The 20476-nt window shown below is 35.7% G+C and overlaps 1 protein-coding gene across 1 annotated transcript; it reads left to right on the forward strand.

Moving 5' to 3' along the window:
- Positions 1-1796: 1796 nt before the first annotated feature.
- On the forward strand, positions 1797-20209 carry LOC139847122 (lysine-specific demethylase JMJ17). The gene is made up of 34 exons (XM_071836732.1): positions 1797-1921; positions 2040-3389; positions 4201-4258; positions 4395-4517; positions 4804-4861; positions 4936-5072; positions 5206-5367; positions 5467-5553; positions 5687-5869; positions 6018-6170; positions 6270-6461; positions 6540-6611; positions 6693-6788; positions 6880-6966; positions 7061-7177; positions 7262-7469; positions 7597-7661; positions 7934-7992; positions 8082-8213; positions 8514-8664; positions 8775-9110; positions 9204-9383; positions 9563-9624; positions 9798-9876; positions 11569-11718; positions 11882-12015; positions 12125-12230; positions 17470-17543; positions 17970-18114; positions 18247-18396; positions 18986-19081; positions 19186-19281; positions 19388-19593; positions 19711-20209. The coding sequence occupies exons 2-34, from the start codon at positions 2077-2079 to the stop codon at positions 19946-19948; spliced, it is 5505 nt and encodes a 1834-aa protein (XP_071692833.1). The 5' UTR covers positions 1797-1921; positions 2040-2076; the 3' UTR covers positions 19949-20209.
- Positions 20210-20476: the final 267 nt, after the last annotated feature.

Raw genomic sequence — 20476 nt, forward strand, 5'->3', positions numbered from 1 at the left:
TTAAACAACTTGTTTATAAGATTGATAAATTGGATTTTTAAATATTACTAAGTGAGTAAATAAATTTCTATATAAGGCACGTCTCGTTTTGGTAAACAATTGTCAAAGTTGACTGTCTTTTCATGTTTTAAAGCTTTATAAACACTATAATCTGATTTTACAAGTATAATAATAAAATATTTTCGATCGCCATGGTAATTCAAATATAATATAGTTCATGAATTAAATAATATTTTGAGTTTGATAAACTATAAATTCGTTCAATTATCAAGACTGATACTATGTTAATATAATAAATATGTATAGATTTAAAGATCATATTGGGTCAGGTTGACTTTTGAGATGACTTTTGTTAACTTTTGCATGTCGGTCTCGAGCATTTTGCATGTCGGTCTCGAGCATTAGGATTGTGATACACTATGACCTGACCTAGCTTATTAGACATGTATTGACCAACATATGTTCTCTAGGTTGAGATCTACGGTTAATTTGCATTCCGAGTTTCGGTCACATTTCGGTGAATGACCTTATGTGCTGCTAAGGTGAGTTTATACTGCTAAGGTGAGTTTATAGATCCCTTTTTAATTGCTTTTGCAATCTATATTTTTGGGCAGAGAATACATGCACTTTATTTTAAACGCAAAGGACACAAGTACATACTAAATTCTACATTGAGTTTGAACCGAAAATCCCTTAGCTTTGGTAACTAGTAGCTGCCGGTTATAAGAACTGGTGGGCGCGAATAGTTGTATATGGATCCATAGGGCTTGACATCCCCATCTGTTCCAGGTATAGAAACCCTAGCCTGAACTATAAAACAGACGTATGCTATTTGAGGTTAATACACGTTGGATTGCGTGTATTGTACATGTTGGTTGCATGTATGTTAAAATAAGGGTATTTATTATATAGACGTTAAAGTTTAGTTACCAGGGTGCTCAATCTTGTAGAATATTTTGATAAACGTTTCTGGATGAAATAACTGAAATATTGTGATCCACCTTTATATACACATTATGCGCAATATTAAAACTATGAACTCACCAACCTTTGTGTTGACACTTTTAAGCATGTTTATTCTCCAGTTCATAGAAGCCTTCCGCTGTTTGCTTATACGATATACAAGCTATGTGCATGGAGTCATACATGCTTTATTCGAGAAAACTTTGCATTCACAAAATCATCACCATGTATCTTATTTTGACTGCATTGTCAACGGATGTAGTATTGTAAACTATTATTTACGGTGATTGTCTATATGTAGAAATCATCAGATGTCAAAGACCTTGGAATTAGATATTCACTTATGGTGTGCCTTTTCAAAAGAATGCAATGTTTACAAAACGTATCATATAGAGGTCAAAACCTCACTATGAAATCAATGAATGATGTATTCGTCCAAATGAATTTGAACGGGTCATCACATTTACCCAAGTCCCCGAATCTTTACCCATGGTTAGCAAGTTTTATAATAAAGCATTATTGACATAGATAAAAACTATCAAGGACTAAACAAGAGCTTTTAATATAAATTCGGGGACTAACCATTTAACTTTTTCTTATTTAAACATTTTGGGAAAAAAATAAAATACATAAAAAACGAAAAAGACGACGGATAGTCGGATACTCCGATACCATAAAAAGGCCACCGCCCCCCGGATGCAATGAAAACAAAGGCACCCAATGGCTGTTTCGTAAATAACTCAATTTTTAAGTCCAATACTAAAAGACTCAGTTTACCGCAAACCTAAACCCAACAAGCAAACTGCCGATCACGACACCGTTTTTCTTTTTCTGAAAAGAAACTTAAACTCAACCAGAAGTACAAACTAATTATCACTCACTTAAACTCATTATAATTCAATATTCATATATTCATATATACATACACAAAGCGTGTATACTGTTCCACAAACCAAAGGTGAGTTCATTCTTTTTATTGCTATTAAATAATATGCTATATACTATATATTGATATTGATTGATGATGCGGTTATATGTTGTTAATTACTGTTATTATGTAATGAATTAATTATTAGGTTATTGAATTTTGTAATGTTTGAGGATTGATTACAAATGGGGAAAAGTAGACCTAGGGCTGCAGAAAAGAGGGTTTTAGGGCAAGGTTCAATTGTATTAACATCAAATTCATCATTAACTATACCACCTGCACCTGTTTATCACCCTACAGAAGATGAATTTAAGGATCCGTTAGGTTATATTTATAAAATCAGACCGGAAGCCGAAACGTATGGAATTTGTAAAATTGTTCCTCCACCGAATTGGAAACCGCCTTTTGCCCTAGATTTGGATACTTTTACGTTTCCGACGAAAACACAGGCGATACATCAGTTGCAAGCAAGGCCTCCGGCTTGTAACTCGAAGACATTTGAGTTGGAGTATAATAGGTTTTTGGAGGAACATTGTGGGAAAAAGGCTGCGAAGAAGGTGATTTTTGAAGGGAAGGAGTTGGATTTATGTAAGTTGTTTAATGGTGTGAAACGGTATGGAGGTTATGATAATGTTGAGAAGGAAAAGAAGTGGGGGGAGGTTTTTCGTTTCGTGAGGTCAGGTGGGAAGATTTCTAATTGTTCGAAGTACGTTTTGTGCCAGTTATATAGAGAGCATCTGTATGATTATGAAAGTTATTATAGTAAGTTGGATAGGATTAAAGAGAAGAGTTGTAAAAGAGGATTGGATAATGAGAAAAAAAGTGGACAACAAAGTTGTAAGAGAAGTCGAGTTAGTGAATCGGGTGAGAAAGTTAAAATGGAGAATGAAGTATATGATCAAATATGTGAACAATGCAGAAGCGGGTTGCATGCTGAGGTCATGCTTTTGTGTGATAGGTGTAATAAAGGGTGGCATATTTATTGTTTATCGCCACCTTTAAAACGAATACCGCCTGGTAATTGGTATTGTTCAGAGTGTTTTAACTCTGAGAAGGATAGTTTTGGTTTTGTGCCTGGTAAACAGTTGTCATTGGAAGCTTTTAGGCGTGTAGCTGATCGAGCTAAGAAGAAATGGTTTGGTTCAACTTCGGCTTCAAGGGCACAATTGGAAAAGAAGTTTTGGGAAATAGTGGAAGGATCTGTTGGTGAAGTTGAAGTTATTTATGGTAGTGATTTGGATACTTCTGTTTATGGTAGTGGTTTTCCTCGTGTAGATGATCAAAGACCATCATCTATAGATGTTGATAGATGGAATGAATATTGTGCGAGCCCATGGAATCTTAACAATTTGCCCAAGTTACAAGGGTCAATGCTTCAGGCTGTTCATCATAACATTGCCGGTGTTATGGTGCCGTGGCTTTACATTGGGATGCTATTTTCATCCTTTTGCTGGCACTTTGAAGATCATTGTTTCTACTCAATGAATTATCACCACTGGTATGTAATTGATTGGTCTTAGAATCTGTTACTACTTTACTTTTTTGTTTACTCAATGCATGTGATATTTTTAGAATGAATCAGCATACTTAAGCCTCAAGATTGGATACTTAGTTCCAACACTTTCACCCCGACATAAGATTAATGTATCTGAACTACTGTAATTGGTTGACAGTTTTGTAAATTTGCTACCTTCTAAGTTGAACCGTTGCTTAAGTAATGAGTCTTTAGGCTACCAATATGAATATGACATAACTAGTTTATGAGCATCTAAGTTCAGAAACAAGTCGTAGGCACGTTAGGTAAAAAAAAACAAGTTGAAAGGAACTTATTTAGAAAGAGTAGCAATACAGTTGACTAATTTTATATAAGCGTTCAGATGGCCTAAAAGAAAGTGAAGCTACAAGATATCAGTATAAACTGTCAAAGAGTCAAGTACGTTAAGCTCTCAACCATGTTTGGTTTTGAATATTGGAAAAAGGGTTAGGCTAATTTAGCTCTAGATTTACTATTTTATGAATGTGGTTATTGTGATTATGATAATGTGACTCGTTTACATAAACAAGACCTGCCACGGTGCCACCTTCAATCTTTTTGTATGCGGGTAAAAGATAAACACCTAAAAGACTGAAATAAAAAATGTAAGTACAAACATGCTATTTTGGGAAGAACTAGATAAAAGAACTATATCAAGGTCAGTTCCCACATAATGTGCTGCCGAAGATCATTACTGCACTTAAAATCTTTGATCAACTTCATGTTATCTTTATATTTGACCATGACTTAATATGTTCTTTTAATATACTTCTAGGGGAGAGCCCAAATGTTGGTACAGCATCCCTGGTAGTGAAGCCAGTGCTTTCGAGAAGGTACATTTACTTGTAGTTAATTGTAAATATAAATAATATTTTATTATTTAGCTTGACCATGAATTTTACTTGACATAGAAGTTTTGTCCAAGTCAAAAGAGTATTTTTGACCTTATGGACTGATGTGATATCGCAGGTGATGCGGAACAGCCTTCCTGATTTGTTTGATGCTCAACCTGACTTGCTCTTTCAGCTGGTCACTATGCTGAATCCATCTGTCTTGCAAGAAAACAATGTCCCAGTTTACAGTGTATTGCAGGTGTGTTCAGTGAATAAGTACTTATCTATTCCATGTGAATGTCTCTTTCAAGTATTGTTATAATATCTTCCGGAAATGTGATCATAGCTCCTTATTTTGTCTTGGAAGAAAGTAAAATGACGTGAGTGATCTTAGAGATGCTACACTATTATGTTTTGGCCACATGTTGTTTTCATTATTACTATGTGTGGATTTTGGTTATAAGTTATCATCCACTTGGTCTTACACCATAGCGTTAACCTGTTGATTATGGCGAGCTAACTTTCCTTTTTTATGCTTCTTCCAGGAACCTGGGAATATTGTGATTACCTTCCCTAGATCTTATCATGGAGGTTTCAACTTTGGTGAGTCTATATCTACTCGAAAATAGATTTCTATCAATCTTATTGTTTCATTGATCACCTCTTGGTTTTGTCAGGCCTTAATTGTGCAGAAGCTGTCAACTTTGCACCAGCTGATTGGTTACCTTACGGTGGTTTTGGAGCTGAGCTTTATCAGCATTATCGCAAACCTGCTGTTTTGTCTCATGAAGAACTCCTTTGTGTGGTAGCAAAGGTCAGCAGTTCGTTGCATGGGTCATACAGATGTTATTTTTTCTTTTTCTTTTATGTTTGTTTAAATAGCTACTTCACTACAAGATCACGTGACTATACCTGTTATGTACTTTGATAATGCCTTCATATTGCAGAATGATCATCTAGACTCCAATGCGCTACCCTACTTAAAGGATGAGTTGCTTCGGGTGTACAATAAAGAAAAGAGTTGGAGAGAACGACTTTGGAAGAATGGCGTTATCCGTTCTTCACCTATGGCTCCTCGAAAGCAGCCAAATTCTGTTGGTGTTGAAGAGGTAAATGGAGTCATTTGGCAGTTTTTGTCATGTTATGAAGCATCCAATGTACTGGTAAATATTTTTTTGATGAAAATTGTGTGACAATAAATTTTGTAGGATGCAGCATGTGTTATATGTCAGCAGTTCTTGTATCTATCAGCTGTTGGTTGCACCTGCAGGCCTTCTGCTTTTGTTTGTCTAGAGGTAATTTGAGTTTTCTACTGAGATAGTCTAACCTAATTTCTATGTAATAAAAATTGACTCATTAATATTATATTTATTTGTGGGATGCCCTAAATTTTCCTGTGTCTGCTAACTAATTCCATTACACATGCAGCATTGGGAAAACCTGTGCGAATGCAAGCCTCGCAAGCGCCGTTTTCTTTATCGACACACACTTGCAGAACTAAATGATTTGATCATGATGATGGAGACACATAGTTCAGATGACATGATCGAGAAGAGAAACAAGAGAAAGCAGTTGACTTGTTCCAGCGAGTTATCCTCTTTATCAAAGAAGGTTATAAATCCAACCACTATTTTCTGTCTTACACATTATTAAGATAATGAGTTATCCTCTTATCATTATATATATTAGTTTCTTATATGTATCAATATTGGTAGAATTATATTCCTATTAACGATGTTTATATTTGTAATATATATAGGTTAAAGGTAGTCCTGTTACAATCACACTACTTGCTGAAGAATGGCTCCTGAGGTCTTGTAAAATTCTTCAGATGCCATATTCAAAAGATGCTTATGCTATTGCTTTAAAAGAAGCTGAACAGTTTCTGTGGGCTGGTTCGGAAATGGATCCAGTAAGACTATATTCTGATCATAGATTTTTCCATTTTTATATATTTGGTTAATGGTTAATCAGCCCGCATTTATTTATATTATAATGGAATTGAAAATAGGTACGAGAACTGGGCAAAAATTTGGCTGAAGCTCAGAATTGGGCAGAAGGCGTAAGAGATTGCCTTTCAAAAATTGAATCGTGGGCATCACACAATAACTGTGAGATGGAAAGAGTAAAGATGGAAGATGTGATAACGTTGCTTAATGTCAGCCCTGTACCTTGTAATGAACCTGGACATCTGAAGTTAAAGGTCAATATTTTTTGTTTTATACCATTTTCATTAAATGTTTATTGAGTCACTTAATAAAAGTGTGTTTTTCTATCATAGGATTATGAAGAAGAAGCCAGAGAGCTTACTCAAGAAATCTGTTCTGTTCTATCAACATCCTCCAGTGTTTCGGTATGAAATCTTTAAAATTGAGTGATCCTTTTTGTTGATGATGCTATCTATTGTTTTAATCGCATGCTGTTAAATTGTCAGGTTGCTGATTTGGAAACTTTGTACTCTAAATCTTGTGACTCAGCTATATATGTAAAAGAAAGCGAGGAGTTATTAACCAAGCTATCAGCTGTAAAGGTGATTTAATTTTATTATCTCATCTTATGACACTTTAAGATCTTTTCATCACTTTCTGATATTTTCTTTCTATTTTTTTTTTCCGCTTTAGCTCTGGCTACAAACTGTAAGAAATTGCATCTCAGAGAAATCTCCTTGTGCGATCGAGGTTGATACTGTCAATAACTTGAAATCGAAGGTGACTATGATGAAATTCTTCCACCTTTTGGTATATTTTCTCTATATATTAGAATACAGGAATTCATTGTTTTATGTTTATGTCTTCTGATCAGATCGTTGAACTTCAACTTCAAGTTCCTGAAGTCCCAGTCCTTCTAGATTTTGTAACTCGAGTTGAATTATGTCAATCTCGATGTGCTGAGATGCTGAGAGGTTCAATAACGCTAAAGGTTGGTTATGTAATTATTTATGTAGTAGAAGTTTGAGATGGTATGTTGTACTATTTTATGTAACATGATGCATATGATGTGCAGAACCTTGAAGTGCTAATCCAAGAATATGATGGTTTTACTGTTAATGTTCCGGAGTTAAAACTTCTGAGGCAATATCAGAGAGATGCATCTGACTGGATTTCATGTTTTAATAACATTGTGAATGACGTTCATGAGCGGGAGGACCCCGATAGTGTTATCGATGAGTTAAGAAGCCTTGAGAGAAACGGATCACTATTGAAGGTTCAAGGTATGCATCATGCCAATCTACATTCGTTTAATATCAATCATATTATAAATGCGTGTTATGTTTGTTTACATTTCTGAGTTCATGTTCACTTAATCATTTTGTTCGCTTCATATTTTTTTTATTGTAGTTGATGAGCTGCTTCTTGTTGATTTGGAGATAAAAAAGGCTTCTTGCAGGGTGGAAGCTTGGAAGGTAAACTTCGTGCATGCCATTTTAATTTATTATATTATATTATATTATATTATATTATATTATATTATATTCTGGTGACACTGTCTCAACGTGGCCATTCTTTCCAAAATACCACTGTTACCATCTTTAAATTCAGTATATTCTTCTGCACTATTATAAGTTGAATTTGATGCATTTTACAAAGCTGAAAGACGTTGCAGTGTGATAGTTTTTAACCAAGATTCAAAGATTGACCCGCTTTATATAAGCTTTTTCAATTTACACTTCCACAGGTGCTCAGTAGTAAAATGCCTTTGGAGCCTCTTCAGCAAGTAATTGCTTTGGCCACCGAGTAAGCACTCTTGGCTTGATGTTTGTAGAATATCATAAATTTAGTTACATTTCTATAGTGATTAGTAAATGTATGCTGATGTCATGTAGACTCCACATTGAAAATGAGAAGGTGTTCAAGAACATTTCCGACGTACTTGTTCAAGCTGTGTGTTTGGAAGAAAAAGCTAAACATATTCTTACTTGTGAGGTTCCGATGTCTGATTTCGAGGATGTCATAAGGTTTGTTACATTTTATTCTGAGTGGGTTTTTCTATGTTGTGTTTTAACTGTTGCAGCCTCCTTATTCATTTTATTAGAATTTCTAGATTATTTTTGTAACAATATTGTTTTGTTTATCATAATGAACGGATGTAGTGTTTAGAATTTGTTTTAAGAAATGGACAAAAGCTGTTAGTACTCAGTCCGTTATATAACCCATACTGAAAAGGACCCATTTTAATTTGAACCCACTATCTGACTTGATTAATTCGCTACCTATATATGTGCCTTTTAATATCTTCTAACCAAAAAACTTTTCAGGATGTCTGAAGACCTTTGTGTACTTTTACCTTCGATCGACGATGTCAAGAAAGCTTTATCAGTTACAAAGTCGTGGCTAATCAAGTCTAAACCATACTTGGTATCTGATCACTCGGTTGCAAATTCTTCGCTTAAAGTTGACGAGCTCAAGGTTTTAACTATGTCTGATTATAATTATAATGGTTATTAAAATATGAATAAATATGCTATGCATGAGTGGTTTCTTAGTCGCTCATCTCGAATTATGTTTCAATATTGCAGGAGTTGGTTTCAGAATCAAAATCATTGAAGATGTATATAGAAGAACGGTCTTTACTTGAAAATGTCTTAAAGAATCATATTCAGTGGGAGTATAAAGCATATTCTGCATTGAATGACGCAGAGTTACTGTTGGATATTCTTGATGTTGGTGATGATATTTCTTCCAATCTCGTCCCCAAAATTGCAGATCAGATTACAAAAATGGAGTCTATCATGAATGCGGAGTTAAAACTACATTTTGACTCCCGTGCGGTTCCAAAACTACAAGAAACTTGTGCTATTTTCCGTTGGTGCTTCAAGGCGCTTAATTTCAGAGCTGTTGTTCCCACACTCGAAGTTTGTTCTTATACTGATCCTATAATATGTTTTTTTTTATCTGAAAGGCTTGTTAAAGTGATATACCATATAAGTGTTATTCGCGTTTTATAGGAAGTTGAAAGGTTGTTGGAGGATTCAGAAAACCATCATGTTACATATGCATCTCGTCCTTTCCGGAGGTCATTGGTTGATGGGATTAATTGGCTTAAACAAGCTGTTGAGATTCTTTGTCCTTGCAATGTTAAAAGATCTGATTTAATTGATGTTGAAGAAGTGTTGACCAAATCTAAGGTGTGATTTTCTTCTGTATTTTTCTGTGTTGACTTTTAATATGCAATTAGTGGTTGAAATGATACCCTCTTCAATTTTATATAAACAATACGAAAAGCGTAAATAAGACGCGGACCACGTTTCTACATTACACTCCTTTTTTTCATTTCATCTATTTTAATGACATTTTCTAATGGCAGACGAGTAAAGTATCATTCCCATTGATCGTTGCTCAATTACATGATGCTATCAAGAGACACAAGTGAGTTTCACCAACATGCTTTGAAATTCTCTTTAATAAATCATTGGATACTTGCTAAATTCTCCACTACACGGACATATATATTTTGTTACATATAATCAACAATTAAATGAAGTTGTATACCATCTTTATGTCATTACTTCAGTCTTCATAATTAAAAATATGATTCTCAGTGCATGGGTGAACGAAGTGAAAGCATTTTTTAACAGAAGCCATGGAGGCCGATCCTGGTCTTTGTTACTGCAGCTAAAGGTGATATAATTCTCTCAAGTAATATATATATATATATATATATATATATATATATATACACACACACAGTTATTATGAAAACATATATATATATAATTATAAAAAAGTATAAGATTTACCATCTCCATGATTATACTCTCCTGTCAAATTCAAGAAAAAGATTTTGTAAGCCACATCATCAGTGATCATGTTGGTGAAAATATCATCAACGTCTTCAATCATCATGTCCACGAGGCTTTTTATCTGCAAATCGAAAGCAGTCTGAAATAAATACTGAAAATTATGAAGCAAATTAGTTAAAAAAAATGATAAATGAACACGAATACAATATAAAATTAAACGAAGAGTAACCTAATGTACTCGTATAAACCACCTAATCTGGCCGACGGTTATCAACCTGATACAACTTTTTTGCAGCTAGCTCCCTCCTAATTCTGGGAGTCTCAAAAACTTTCATATTACGTTTTCTTCTAAACATACGATACTGATCTTTTAAACATCTTTCACCCTTCGCTTTTCATGGTAAGGTCTTCTGTCATAAGCATTTGCCCATTCAATACTCTTTCTTCATATCGCAGCCATTGAATTCATCTTGTGTGATCTTTATGGAGTGAAGATTCTGAATATAGATTTTTGAATCTCTCACAACAAAAAAAAAAAAAAAAAAAAAAAATCTTCATACCGATTGAACCTCATTGATTCGGCTAACATAACTACTAGAGTAAAAAAACTTCTTGAAGATTCATAATTGTTATCGTTCCGGACTCTCAAGTTTCTAAGACAATTATTGCTTCATGAAATCCATGATATGATACCCGAATCCCGTTTACAACATGTGCCTCGTAACTGCCACAATAGTGTAATGAGGATTTCACGTATCGTATCATGGATTTCGTGATGCAATTGATTGTCTTCGAAACTTGAAATTCCAGAACGATAACGATTATTCTTTCTAGAGGAGTTTTTTACTCTGTTGCTTGTTTTAGGCGAATCCATGAGATTCGAATGATATGAAGATTATTTTTGTGAGAAGTTCAAAGACCGATATTCAGATGAATCATTATACAAAGATCAACCACGAATGAGTCCAATGGCGGAGATATGGAGGAAAAGTAGTGAATGGCCTGATGATTTTGACAGAAAACCTTACAAGCGAAGGAGTGAAAGATATTTGAGAGATGAATATCGTATGTTTAGGAGACAACGTAATATGCAACTTTTTGGGACTCCCAGAATTAGGAAGGAGCTAGCTGCGAAATTCTTTATCAGGTTGAGATGCAATCCTCGGCAAGGTGGTTTATACGACTACATTAGAGATAATATTCGTTTTATTTTCTATTGTATTCTTGTTCAATTATTCTTTAAAACTAATTTGCTTCATAATTTTCTGTTTTTTTTTCCCTTCTGGCTGCTTTCGATTTGCAGATAAAAAGCCTCGTCAGTGACGATGAGTCTTACAAAATCTTTTTCTTTCTTGAATTTGACAGTGGACTATAAACATGGACATGGTAAATCTTATACATTTTGATAATTATAATGTCTAAAAAGACCACAAATTAAACATGGACATGAATCTGATCCTCTTCTATTTCTTTTGGTTAAAATTTTTCGTGAGTAGCAAAATTTCATGATATTTAATTTGTGCCCTTTTTTAGGCGTTATTATAATAATAATATAACTGGATCTATGCAGGATGTTGGTAGCACTGATGCTTTCAGTTGCGACGAAATGGACTTGGTCAAATATGAAGTTCAAAGGGTCAAAGAGTGGAAACAGAGAGTCGGGGACATTGTTGGGGTTAAAGGTGGCGATGATTATCTGCTAATAAACGCTCTATCCCGGGTACAATGCTCTTTAGCCTGTCTTAGCTTTTGTATTAATGTTAAGGGAATGTTTTTCAATGTTATGCGTATATTTTAACTCCCAGTATATAACTTTACATCATAATGAGCTTCTTACCATATTAATCTTGATTGATAATGCTATATTTGTTGATGTTTTGCAGATACTAAATACTCTAGACGGATCTTTGTACGCCTATAACAAGCTTGATGGGTGTGAAGAAAGACATTTATGCATGTTTTGCTCAAATGACTCTCAGCATCCGGAACTCTCTACTTGTTCTGTGTGCACAGATTGGTAAACTGTCATTGTCCTGTACTTCATTTATCATTGATATGTTTGCTCGTCTGTTTCTTATTTTGATAAATATCAATTGTTAATTTTGTGTGTATTGGATTGCATGCAGGTACCACATAGAGTGCATAAAACCTAGTTTAGGCTGTGCAAGTAATTCTGCGGATCTCATATGTCCTTATTGCCATATCATTGAGAGCGGCAAAATCTCTCGGCTGGTATGTATGATTCAGTTGAGTTGGGAATCTGTTTATGTGAAGAAATTTGGTACCAGATTATAAGACAGAATAGTAAAATTTAAGAACAAGAACTTATTGGAAATCCTTCTCCAATTATAGAAAAACTCTTATTACAATCTCCTTATTACATCCAATAGTTGATTAACCTTATCCATTAAGTTAATCAAGTCTAGTCTAGAATAATCTAGGATAACCAAGTCTAGAATCATCTAGGATAGTCAAGTCTAGAATAAAGTAGAAAAGTCAAGGAAGAAGCAAAATTGAAAACAATGACGGCTAGCCCACTTGTTATCCGTTCACATGTTCCACCTCCTCAAATCCATTTGAGATATAATTTCACAAAATAAACCTCTAACTTATTACTTTATGTCAAGATTGGTCCAACAATCACCCCCCAATCTTGACCTTGAGTAATCATTTATTTCTTTGAGTCTTCAATCCTTTGAACCCCAAGAATCTCTCTCATTTCAGCAAAATTTAACTTCGGCAATGCTTTTGTAAGAATATCAGCCCGTTGCTGATCCCCACTGATGTGTTCAACTTTAATCTTCTCCATTTCAACACATTCTCGTATGAAATGATACCGTGTGTCGATATGCTTACTTCTTCCATGAAATACCGGATTTTTCATCAATGATATTGCTGACTTATTATCAACTTTGATCACGACGTGTTCTTCTTTTCTTCCAGTTATTTCAGCTAAGAGTCCCCTTAACCATATTGCTTGACAAGCTGCTGCAGTAGCAGCCATAAATTCTGCTTCGCAGGATGATAAGGCCACTGTTGTTTTTGTGAATTCCAAGCAATAGGTCCATCATCAAAGTAGAACACTAATCCAGTAGTACCCTTTCCATCATCTGGGTCCACCGAGAAGCTGCTGTCACTAAATCCAAGTAGGTTATTGCTACCATTCCTTCGATAATGAATACCCAGGTCTACTGTACCTTTCAAGTACCTGAGAATTTGCTTAACAGCTTGAAGATGAGTAATTTTAGGAGTTTGCATATACCTACTTGCATATCCCACCGAGTATGCAAGATCCGGCCGTGTATGAGTTAAATACCGAAGGCATCCAATTGTTTTCCGGTATTCAGTTGCATCAACACATTTGCTGCCATCATCTTTCATCAACTTCAGACCTGGTCCCATTGGATATTTGGTGAAATTGCACTCCCACATTCCTGATTCCTCTAGGATTCTTTTAGCATATCTTGATTGATGAATTTTTATTCCATCTATGTCTTGTATTACTTCGAGTCCGAAATAATATGAAAGTAAGCCCAAATCACTCATCTCGAATTTATCTTCCATTTGCCTTTTGAATTGTTTGATTTTCTCCAGGTTATTACCCGTTACAATCAAATCATCAACATAAATTCCTACCAAAAGTGATCCTTCTTGTGTTCTTTTTGTGTATACAGCTTGTTCAAGCTTACACCTTCGAAATCCGTATTCCTTTAGAACTCCATCTAATTTTGTATTCCAAGCACGTGGGGCTTGCTTCAGGCCATAGAGAGCCTTTGACAGTCTGTACACCTTTTGTTCCTTCCCCTTTATCACAAAACCTTCCGGTTGAGATACGAAGACTTCTTCCTTGAGGTCACCGTGTAGAAATGCTGTTTTAACATCTAGGTGATGAACATCCCACCCTCTTTGGGCTGCCAAAGCTAGAATAAGTCTAACAGTCTCAAGTCTAGCTACGGGTGCGAATACCTCGTCAAAGTCTACACCATGTGTCTGGATGTAGCCTTTGGCAACTAGCCGTGCTTTATGTCGTGTGACATTTCCTTTTGCATCCCTTTTAATTTTGTATACCCATTTTAGTCCAATAGGTCGGTGTCCTTGAGGTAGATCCATTAACTCCCAAGTATTATTCTTTTCAATGGAAGCTATTTCACCTTCCATAGTTTGCTTCCATTCTTTATGTCTTGTAGCTTCCTTAAAATTTGTTGGTTCTCCTTCGGTAAGAAGAAGATCATATATATCACTTTGATTTTTCCAACCTCGAGGTGGTGTATCATCATATGTCTCCTCTTCTGCCATAGATGGATCTGACTCATTGACTGTATCTGTCGGGAGACGAGACAGCATAGGTCCTCGTTGTTTTACTGTTGTTTCAGGACTGCTAACATCAGAATGGGTTATGCTTTCCTCATTGGTCGATCTTCCTTGACTTGAGGAGTTACCGCTTTGTGGGCTATATGAGCTACTTGGGCTGCCTGGTTCAGTAGGCCCATTTTCGGAATTTTGATCAGCCGAGAAAACTTCACCGGGGTTTATATGTATCACGAATTCTCCTTTGTGATTAGGTTCTTGATTGTATTCTACTCCGGAATGCCAATCCCATTTGCGTGCTTCATCAAATTCCACATCTTGACTGATTACTATTTTCATCTTCTCGGGATCATACATACGATGTGCCTTAGTTCCTGGTTCAGTTCCTAAATAAACCATAGGAATACTTCTGTCATCAAGTTTTTTTACTTGATCTGAAGGTACTTTCACATATCCAACACATCCAAACAACCGTAAATGATCAAGATTTGGTCTTCTTCCTTTTAAAGCCTCATATGGTGTTTGATTTTTCAGAATCTTCGTGGGCAACCTGTTTAGAATATAAACCGAGTGACGTACTGCTTCAGCCCAGAAACTTTGTGGCATATCCATTGCTTTAAGAATACTCCTTGTTGTGCTCATCACTGTTCGATTTCGCCTTTCAACGATACCATTCAGCTGTGGCGTGTAAGGTGCAGTCAACTGTCTTGTGATTCCAGCATAATCACAATACTGATTGAACTCGTTGGATGTAAATTCTCCTCCCCGATCAGTTCTAAGGACCTTTATTTTCCTTCCATATTGATTTTCAGCAATCGCCTTGAATTTCTTGAATTGCTCAAATGTCTCTCCTTTGGTTTTTAACATGAAAGACCACATAAACCTGCTGATCATCAACAATCAGCATAACGTACTTGTTTCCCGCTTGGGTGGCAGGCGATATGGGTCCGCACAGGTCTGCATAAACCTGTTCCAGTGGATTTTGGGCTCTAAAAGCCGTCTGGACAGGAAAACTTTGTCGTGAATGTTTTCCTGCTAAACATGCTTCACACATCTGTGTAGGGTGATCAATAACCGGCACTCCATCCACTAGATTGCTGGTCCCTAGCCGCTTTATTGTATCAAAGTTCACATGACCGAGACGGGCATGCCACAACCATGTTGGATCATCAATCTTGGCATGTAAACAGATTGGTGTCCCAACCTCGAGATTAATTTTATACAACCGATTAGGGGACCTTTGAACCTTCATTAGCAGCGATCCATCTACCTCAAACATATATAAGAAACCATGTTTGATCAAGATTACACAACCCCCTTCTTCAGCTTGCCCAAGACTAAATATGTTAGTCTTTAAGTATGGGATATAAAGTATGTCGGTCAACAAACGTTGTTCACCATTCTTACATGTTAAAAGAATAGATCCTCTTCCTTCTATATCCACACACGAGTTATCCCCAAATCTCACTGTACCACCAATATCCGTATCAAGTTTTGAAAACAGTCCTTTGTTTCCTGTCATGTGGTTTGTTGCTCCAGTATCTAAGTACCACATGTTTTCTCCACCATCATGTGACTCATACTTTGCTGGAAAAACCTTCTTTTCACTTAGATGAATTACTTCCTTCTCGCTTCTTTGATTGGCTACGGACATCAATAGTGCAGGTCTGTCATCATTAGCCACTGGTAGTTCGGTTGATCTAGCTTGAGTCAAATTTGCTTGTTCTCTTTTCTTTCGTGTTGGACAATCCGATGAGAAGTGTCCAAATGCATCACATCGAAAACACTGCAGCTTTGATCGATCTTTAGTTAAGTTTTCAGTTATTTGTCTACCAGCAAAAAAGTTTTGTCCGCGGCCTGAACCCCTTCCTCGACCACCAAACTGTCCACGACCTCGGCCCCTACCCCGGGTGTCTTGGCCATTCCCTCGACCTCGACCAAAGTTGTTTTCCCTTTTCTTTCTTGAGTCCCATCCTTCATAGGACAACAGAAGTTGGTCATGGCTGTTATTTGTAGTCTTTAGACTGGTTCGTTCTTCGTAAGCTTTTAGCCTACCCACAACTTCCTGGAATTTCACCGTTTTGAGATCAACCAGTTGTTCGATAGTGGCTGCCATATTTAAGAATTTTTCTGGTATGGCAGTTAATATTTTTCTCACCAACGTGGTTTCCTCAATGACGGTTCCAAGTGCAGCTGATTTTGAGGCAATTCCAGAAAGTTTTGCTGCAAAATCATCAATTTTTTCGTTATCTTTCATCCTTGCTGCTTCAAATTCAGCTTTAAGAGTTTGAAGCCTAGCCTCCATCACTCGTTCAACTCCAAGGTGACGGGTCTTGATTGCATCCCAGATTTCCTTCGCATGGGTGCAACCTGCAACTTGAAGAATCAAGTCTTCAGGTAAAGACTGATACAGATAAGCGATTGCAGCATTATCCTTTTTCTGATCGACATCAGTTCCAGGTTCAATTGATTCCCAGATTCCATGTGCCTTAAAAATCGCTTTGATCCTAAGCGACCAGATGGGATAATTGGTCGCAGTTAGGATAGGGCACTGGAACGTAAGATGGCTGGTATCCTTGATTGCATCCGAGGTATTGATAATATCCCCCATGAATCTGGTCTTCGATCGACGCTCGTGTTTTTCTGTCTTAGAATCTGGTGATTGATCTAGTCCTTTTGATCAACAACACGATCCCTTTTGTAACTCAGCTCTGATACCAATTGAAGAAATTTGGTACTAGATTATAAGACAGAATAGTAAAATTTAAGAACAAGAACTTATTGGAAATCCTTCTCCAATTATAGAAAAACTCTTATTACAATCTCCTTATTACATCCCTATTTATAGTTGATTAACCTTATCCATTAAGTTAATCAAGTCTAGTCTAGAATAATCTAGGATAACCAAGTCTAGAATCATCTAGGATAGTCAAGTCTAGAATAAAGTAGAAAAGTCAAGGAAGAAGCAAAATTGAAAACAATGACGGCTAGCCCACTTGTTATCCGTTCACATGTTCCACCTCCTCAAATCCATTTGAGATATAATTTCACAAAATAAACCTCTAACTTATTACTTTATGTCAAGATTGGTCCAACATGCTTGTTGCTTGCTTGAGATTCATTTATTAGTTTATCTTATTTTTTTTTTCTTTTTTTTTTGTAGAAAATTGATGCCAAACGTCCAGCGTTGAATCTGTTTTTGGAGCTTATATCTGATGCGGAGAAGTTATGTGTCGAGTAAGTGCCTTCTTTTCGTCCAATTGCGTTCTTCATATAGCATGTGATACATGTGATCTACACCGATTGCATGATTTTTGGCATGTGCCGAAATGGTCAGGTTGGGTTGACCTTGACCGTTCTTTGACCAAATGTATGACTTCGTTTGATATATATAATTAATGAGTTAAATATGATCACTAATTTATATATTTATATCAAAATTGATACTTCATTTTCTTAGAGTAGCTGGGTTTTATGTATTAATATTCTACTCTGGGCGACTTACAACCCACTTGACCCATTTCCTGGCATCAAATTTGATTTAACCCAATTATACCTATTCAAAAGTAAATGTGTCAAAATTGCCACCTTTATTTACTTGTTATGTTCAGCTTCTTTACTAGATCTGAGACTGATTTGTTCTGATCAATTGGTGTTTTGCAGGATTGAGGAAATAGCTATCGTACATGAAGTTACTGAGAAAGCCCTAAAGTACAAAGCTTGCTTAATTGAAGTTGTAGATTTTTCGTTGGCTTATCTGGGCCAAGACACGAGCGAGGTTATCTATAAACTCTCTACCGCTTTAAAGGTAACAATAATCTGCCTGTTGCTAATCTAATCTTTTTTTTTTTTCCTAGTCTAGCTATAATCAAGCTATATTAAATACCAGATGTTTGGTTAATCATGTGTAATAGAATATATGTTATTATTTATTATTCAGGCAGCTGAGGTGGCTGAGATCTATGATCGTGAAACCAACTGCAAATTTGAGGTTGCATTAGCAAGAAACTCATGGAGAGTTCGTGCTTCCAAGTTATTAAACGGTTCACAAAAACCATCAATGCAACAAATTATGCGGTTATTAAAAGAGGTACAATTATGCTTGTTGATTATAGAGTTTAGTTTGCATAAACCCTGACACTAATCTGCCCACACTCTTACCTTATCTGTTAGAAATTGAGATACCTATAATGTCATCTTCTCATTATCTGTGAGAAATTGAGATACCTCGTGGTTTACAATTATTGTGTGGATAGTCCTTCTGACTAACGCGCGTTAATGTTTTCGTTAACTTCATTCACATGCTAGACACTTGAAGGTATTTTTGTCTTTATATCCTTTTCTTCTCTTTAAGAAATAAAATGTTGTGTACTACATTCGATACCAATTGTATAATTCACCTACCATCATCACCATTCTCAGTTTCTCACTCATGTGCAAAGCATGCGAGTTAATTTAACACTTTAACGATCGTTAGCGCGAGGACTATCCACATAAAAAATGTAAACCATGAGCACTAGCAATGGATAAAAAAAGCTTAGGGACTATATCCGCAAAATGGTGTTAACCACGGGAACTATCCGTGTAACTATGTCCAAAAAAATTGAATGTTCTGCTTTAACAGTTACGTCGTGAACTAGCTGTTTGCCTGAATCTGTTATATGATAATATAATTTCAGGGTGTTACTATAAACATTCCTCTGGAAGATTATTACTGGCACACACTTGAGACAATAAAACACACTGGTTTGCAGTGGGCGATGATGGCCAAAAAGGTTTGTGGACTTCAACTATAATCTTTGCCAAAAAAGTTTATAAATAAATATAATTTTTTTCAAATAAATATAAACAAATATTATCTTCGTGTACTACTCCGCAGGTTTCGACGGATTCTGGTGCACTTGAACTGCATAAAGTGTTTGAACTTATAGAAGAAGGAGAAAATTTTCCTGTACACTTCGATAAGGAACTTAAGGTAACAAGATGAAAAATCTGATTTTTCATTGTAGCATGAATCCTTTGTTTTGTTTGGTTTTTCTGTTGCATTATTTTTATTCTGTTATGTTTGTTGTTGAGTGCAGTTATTACGAGAACGTAGTATGCTTTACTGCATATGTAGGAAGCCGTATGATCAGAGAGCAATGATTGCATGTGATATATGTGACGAATGGTATCATTTTGATTGTATTGAGTTATCTTCAGCACCAAAAACTTATATCTGCCCTGCTTGTGAGGTTGATACACCAGATGAACATAAATGCACTTCATCCTCAATTCAACATCAAAGGCAAGTGTAATAACATAAAATGTACATAGCCAACAATGGTTTAATAAAAAAACATAGAACTTTGTATCAGTTCTGATATTCAAAATTAGTATTGTTGACCTAATATGGTTTTGACAGGTTGAATGGTGAATGTGAAGAGCCTCAAACACCATCTCCAAGGCCAGTAGAACTGAGAAGAGAATTGGAGAAATCGAGCTCAAATACAGCTCGTAAAATAGCGGAAATCGATGACATTAGTACCAGGCGTCAAAGTGGTATTGAACGTCTCTTATGGAGAAACCGTAAGCCTTTCAGAAGGGCAGCTAAGAAACGTGTAGAGCTTGAGGTTTTTTCACCATTTTTTCATGTACATTAATAATAATCAAGTCTTAGTATCGGGTTAAATGGAAATTTTATCATTTAATTCATTCAATTGATTCTAGGTTTTAAATTTGGCCTTTTGTTTCCTGCATTATTGCCTTATTTTGGTAGGTATTAAGTGACAAACTAGATTTGTCATCTTACAGTTATAGTTTGGTCGTAATGTTAAATCCTTTTGGTTTATAGACTAGTGGTACTAGTGATATATTCGAAAGGGATGTGCTAGTTTGTCTTAATCTGTCTTTTTTTTTTTTTTATATATATATAAACATGAAGTATCCAATTGGTTACTCATTTTTGGTAAAATCATGTTGTAATAGACTGCATCTAATAATCTATGTTTCAATATTGCTTATTGTTCGCATTTTATTTTTCAATTAGATTGTTAACCTTTTGAATGCCATGCTCATTAACCTGTAGGATAGTATAGTTAAAGGAACATTCGAAAATTGAAGGACCGTAGATGGTAACTTCACTCTTAAAAATGTGAGTGTTCTGTTTGACATCTAAAAGCAACTTCAAA

This window comes from Rutidosis leptorrhynchoides, chromosome 5 (genome assembly GCF_046630445.1).
Source record: "Rutidosis leptorrhynchoides isolate AG116_Rl617_1_P2 chromosome 5, CSIRO_AGI_Rlap_v1, whole genome shotgun sequence".
Taxonomy (NCBI): Eukaryota; Viridiplantae; Streptophyta; class Magnoliopsida; order Asterales; family Asteraceae; genus Rutidosis; species Rutidosis leptorrhynchoides.